Raw genomic sequence first — 5,225 nt, 5'->3', positions numbered from 1 at the left:
GGGCAAGAGGCTAAACCCATGGGGGGGATGGAAATGGGGGGGAGAACCCTTGGGGGGGGGTTCGGTCTTCTATCCTTCGGAGCTTCTTGACGAGGGGGGGCCGTCATCTTTGCCTTCATCTTCACATCAACTTGCTTCCCATTAGAGGCACTGGGGTGGGTCTCTTTCTTCTTGTATTCCTTCCTCACTGTGGGTATTAAAGTCTTTGCCTTTTGGCTTTGCTTGGTAACACGGGTCTGAAATCCTTCACTATCAATCAAAACTTTCTTGCCAGAAGAGGGTTGCTCATTTGTAGAAGCCATATTAGTATCAGATTTCGAGATGGCATTCAAACAAGAGGAATTAGAATGACCAAAAATATGACAATCAGTGCACATAGGGGGTTTCCATTCATATTCAACACGAAGAGCATACAATGTCATAGCAAGAGTGTCCGGATCGGGGATCCGKACTWWCACCTCATCAATCCAGTTCTCCCTAACAGGAACCTCAAGRAGGACACGGGCAAAAGCCGATTTACCGGCCGCATATTTGCACATATTAACCGTCCATGAGTCCATAGCAAGAGGTATACCTATTTTACTAGCAATGTGACTAAGACCCTCATCGTTCCAAGCATCATACGGAATATCATGTAAACGAACCCAAAGAGGAATTTTATCATGCATATTGGAATTTAAATTAAGACCCGGCCTCCATTTTTGAATAAAAATAGGCACATTTTTAAAATTCCAAGGGCCATTATCGATAACCTTTTGGAGACCATCAACAGAGCTAAATTTAAATAAGAAAATACCATGGCCATTTAAGAGCACATCCTCAATACCGTATTGAGACCATAATTTCGAAGCATAAAATCGAACAACCGGGAAAGGAAGACGCTTACCAACAAAATAGCCACATAAGGTTTTAGCATAAGTTTCACAACTCTTTTTAACAACCGAGATAGGGATGTCAATAGGGGTGTCAACTTTTTCACAAAGATTGGGAATAAAATGAAAATTTTCATTTGCATGTTTATTAGACCCACTAAGCACATGAGCAAAAGAATTGGGGAGAATGGAGGAGACTTTTCCATTCCAAGCATTTTTTGAGTTTAAATCATGTTTGACATCACCAAGAAAAATCCGAGAATTAACATTTGCAGGGGTGGGAGGGTTCCTTTCAATAAAACAATTTTCTTTTTCTAAAACACAACCAACAAAAGGAGCAGACATATTACTATTGCACACCTTAGAAGGGTTAGCATTATTAGAGGGAGAAAAAGGAGAGGGAAGGGAGGAAGGCACATGGGAATGAAGTCTCAAGGGAGAAACAGGAGGGTTCAGGGGCTTAGAATGACATAAAGAGGGAACCTTAGGGGGGAGAGAGGAATTAGAATACTTACCTGGGCCAGCTGGAGATGGGCCGAGAAGAGAAACATGGGCCGGCTGTCCAGAAAATGGAGAAATACTATTGTTTGAGTTGGACTCATTAATTCTTGGGCTGATAGAAGCACATGGACCAGGGCCGAGAATAGAAGGTAAGCATTGCTGGCCCAAAAAAGAAACAGTCCCATTAATTGGGTTTCCACCGTAACCTTCAACCAGGCCTTCACCATCCTCCATAACAAAATCATTTTGATCCAGATCAGAATTCAAAGTCGAATCAGCAGAAAACTTAGAGTGAGAATAAAAGTTTGGGCTACCACCAGGCCCAACCATAGGAGTATCATAACCAGATCCGAAAGCACCCATATCTTCCATTTCTTTAATTTGGGACCCACTAGTAAAACCCAGCAGATTAGGCGCCAAGTTTGAAAAAGAAATAGTGGTAGAGGAGTAGGATTTTTTACTCAAAGTAGCATGCGGCACCGTTCCATCAGCCCCATACCCATTCTGCAGACACGGAACCGCCATCCCTCTGACCGAACTTTCCTCTCCTTCCCCATGCATATTTTCCTCGGTAGAGCAGCTAACAGTACCATTTGCATTTAAAACTCCCTGCATAAGCACTGTATCAACAGTACCTGTACCGCCCAAACCAGCAGACGGCCCTGCACCCCCATTACCTTTCTGCACCCACACATCTTCATCAGTCACCGTAGAACCTTCCCCATCATGCTGCAGGTTATTTTTAAAAAACGCAATCAAATCTTCCTTGTTCTCGGTACATGCAACGGCTCCAAAATAGAACGTAGAGGGCGACTGTTGTTGACTATTCAGAAAAGTGACCGTTGGCTCGGTTTGCACTCCAGCCTCCGTAGCACCCAACAGCTCCGGCAGGTCGGAACATTTCCGGTCAAGAGGGGCAGCATCATTATCTTCAAGAGAAAACGCCACACCATTAGAAGGGATAGCTATAGGTCGACTAAAAAGAGTCGACGGGAGGCTACTCGAAGACACAGATCCGGCAATAGCAGCAGTTTCCGGCAACTGAGCATGCATGGACTTAGACGAGAGCATCGGATATCCAGAGGAAAGGGTCATGGGAGGAACTATAACTTGATTCTTGCAACTAGCAGCAACCAGACCATCACTAACCGGGTTAGAGGCACAGATCATGTTTTTTCCATTCCCATTAACATCACCACTCGGAATATAGCAAACCTTCACGATAGGTTTAGAGGTAATAGAAGGCAGCGCTAACTTTCCATTTTCTTCTTCTTCTCCATCTTTTCCATCACACGAACTAAGGCTCCACCCAACCTTGAAGTCCAACGCATCTTGGGTCTTGGGGGGAGGAGGAAGGTTTCTGTTAACCAACATCTCTTCTTCATTCAGAATGATCAGATTCGAACTAGGCTTATGACGATGAAGGCAAACCTTAGAATGCCTTTGAAGTTTACAATTGTCTTCAAAATTTTCCAAAGATCCTTGATGAGACCTAGGGAGAGGATTGGAATATTTCAAACGAAGATTAGGCATACGAGATTTCCTTGTTTTCCTATGCATGGATTCATCAACCATAGGTTTCATTACGGTTAAGGAAACAAAAGGACCAAGAAATGAACAAAAAACTCCAAGAACACGAGAGAGAATTCTAGAGAGAGAAAAACTTTAGAGAGAGAAAAAATTCAACCAAATGAGGAAGCTTGGGGTTTAGGGTTTAGGGTTCAGGGTTCAGGGTTCAGGGTTCAGGGTTCAGGGTTCAGGGTTCAGGGTTCAGGGTTCAGGGTTCAGGGTTCAGGGTTCAGGGTTCAGGGTTTTTTTTTGATAGAGAGGGGGGAGACCCCTCCAGATCAAGAAAAAAAAAGCTAAAAGCCAAACAATGAAGCGCGCGGGTAGGAGGTAAACCTCAACTACCAGCCAGGAGAAAACCAAGGCACCCCGAGGGGAAAGAGAAGAAAGGAGGACAAGAAAAAGAGAGGGGAGAAAAAGAGAGAAAAGAAAGACAAAAAGAGGGGAAGAGACGAAAAGAGAGAAGAAGAGGGGGAGAAAAAGAAAGAAAGAGCAACCGACCACAAGGGAAGGGCCCAGCCAAGGCAAGACCGGGAAACAACGGGGAACACCACAAGTGCAAGAGAAGGGGCCTAAAAAAGGCACACCCTAGACCGCAACAAGGAAACCGAGAGAGCAACGGAGCTCACAAGACCAGAAAACACAGCAGCACACAAAGACAGAGAGCTAAGGGAGATTCCAGGCAAGCCGAGCCCGGGCAACATTAGTAGAGGGCTTGAGGGTCAGGCTAAGGAGCCTGGACCGGACATCGTCGGTAATCGTCTTAACCACCATAATATACGATCTTCTTTTATTTTTGAAGATGCGATTATTCCTTTCCTGTCACAGGTGGTAGACAGTTCCAGCAAGCACTAATTTTCGAATAATAGACCAGACGGCCTTTCCTTTGGTAGCATGCTGGAAAACACCAATAATATCAGCCCAATTATCTGGGACACCAGAAAGGTTAAGCTTGGCTTTTAAGCCATTCCAAACCTGATTAGGAAACGGGCATTCAAAGAAAAGATGAGAATGCGAATCAGGCCCGTTTTGACAGAAAGCACAAGACAGGTTGGAGTGGCCCTCCCARAACCGAAGCTTGTCATGCGTCTTGAGACGCTGCTTGAGGGCAACCCACAGAATAAACGCATGTCTAGGAATATTCTGGGAAAACCAGACCAAGTGATGCCAGGGGACATCCGGCTCATTAGGACAGAGAGAGAGCCAGACCTCATGAACAGAGAACGGCGTGAGCCGACCATCCCTGGTTCTCCAGAGGAGTTTATCAGGGGTATTAGAGGAAAGAACAGGAACAGGAGAATTGCGGATTAAAGGGTTGGGACTGTCCCTCAGGAGAGGGAAGTTCCAAAAACCCTGGGAGACGATATCCTTCACAGGAGCAGAAAGAGGGAGATTAGAATTAATGATACTGCGGGAAGATAAATGCCGGTAGAGGGGACCCACCGGGTGCCAGTTGTCGTACCAGGCGGACGTGGAAGCGCCATTACCAATCTGGGAGACAATACAGTCTTTAATCTTTTCCCTCATGCCAAGGATCTTTCTCCAGCCCCAACCAACATCACTGCGGATAGGGACATCCCAGAAGTTTCGCTCTTTAAGCCTGTAGGAATGGATCCATTTAACCCATAAAGAATCCTTGAAGGTAAGGATTCTCCAAGTATGAGAGGCCATAAGGGCACAGTTCCAGGTGGACAGGCTCTTAATTCCAAGACCGCCCTGAGTTTTCGGGAGGCAGACGGTCTTCCAAGAGACCTTAGCTTTCCCTCTTTTGAGCTCACCGTGGCACCACAAGAATCCCCGCATAAGCTGCTCAATCTCCTTAGATATGGAAATAGGAAGCATAAAGATCGAAGCCCAGTAAATTTGCATGGAGGACAAGACAGAGAGAATGAGCTGAAGTCTACCGGCGAAAGAGAGGGACTTGTTTTTCCAATCAWGGAGTTTGGACTTCACTTTGTCCACAAGACCCTTGCAATCCTGATGAAAGAGGCGAGTCGTGATGAGGGGGACACCCAGRTAACGAACCGGAAGAGAGCCCTCCGGGAACCGGATGATCGACTGAATAGCACTCTTAGTGATCGGACCTATATTGCAATAGAAAGCCTCGCTCTTGGCCGGATTGGGAAGAAGGCCAGACACACCAGAGAACTCGTCAATGGAATCCTTTACGACACGGACAGAGTCACTATCACCATGGCAGAATATAAGGAGATCATCAGCAAAACACAGGTGGGTGATCTTCAACTCCTCACAATTCCGGTGGTAGGAAAAAATGCCCGTCTCACT

General features: G+C 45.8%; 1 protein-coding gene across 1 annotated transcript in view; it reads right to left on the bottom strand.

The window, feature by feature from the left end:
* Nucleotides 1–3,761: 3,761 nt before the first annotated feature.
* The window catches only part of LOC112502092, a 4,692-nt gene continuing 3,228 nt past the window's right edge, over nt 3,762–5,225 (bottom strand). The window contains exon 3 of the mRNA XM_025105917.1: nt 3,762–5,124. Within this exon, the coding sequence (XP_024961685.1) occupies nt 3,762–5,124 (1,363 nt within the window). The remainder of the gene's footprint in view (nt 5,125–5,225) is intronic.

This window comes from Cynara cardunculus, unplaced genomic scaffold (genome assembly GCF_001531365.2).
Source record: "Cynara cardunculus var. scolymus isolate 2C unplaced genomic scaffold, CcrdV1 Un_Scaffold_920, whole genome shotgun sequence".
NCBI classification, from domain to species: domain Eukaryota; kingdom Viridiplantae; phylum Streptophyta; class Magnoliopsida; order Asterales; family Asteraceae; genus Cynara; species Cynara cardunculus.
This window is presented reverse-complemented; position numbering and strand designations above follow the sequence as displayed.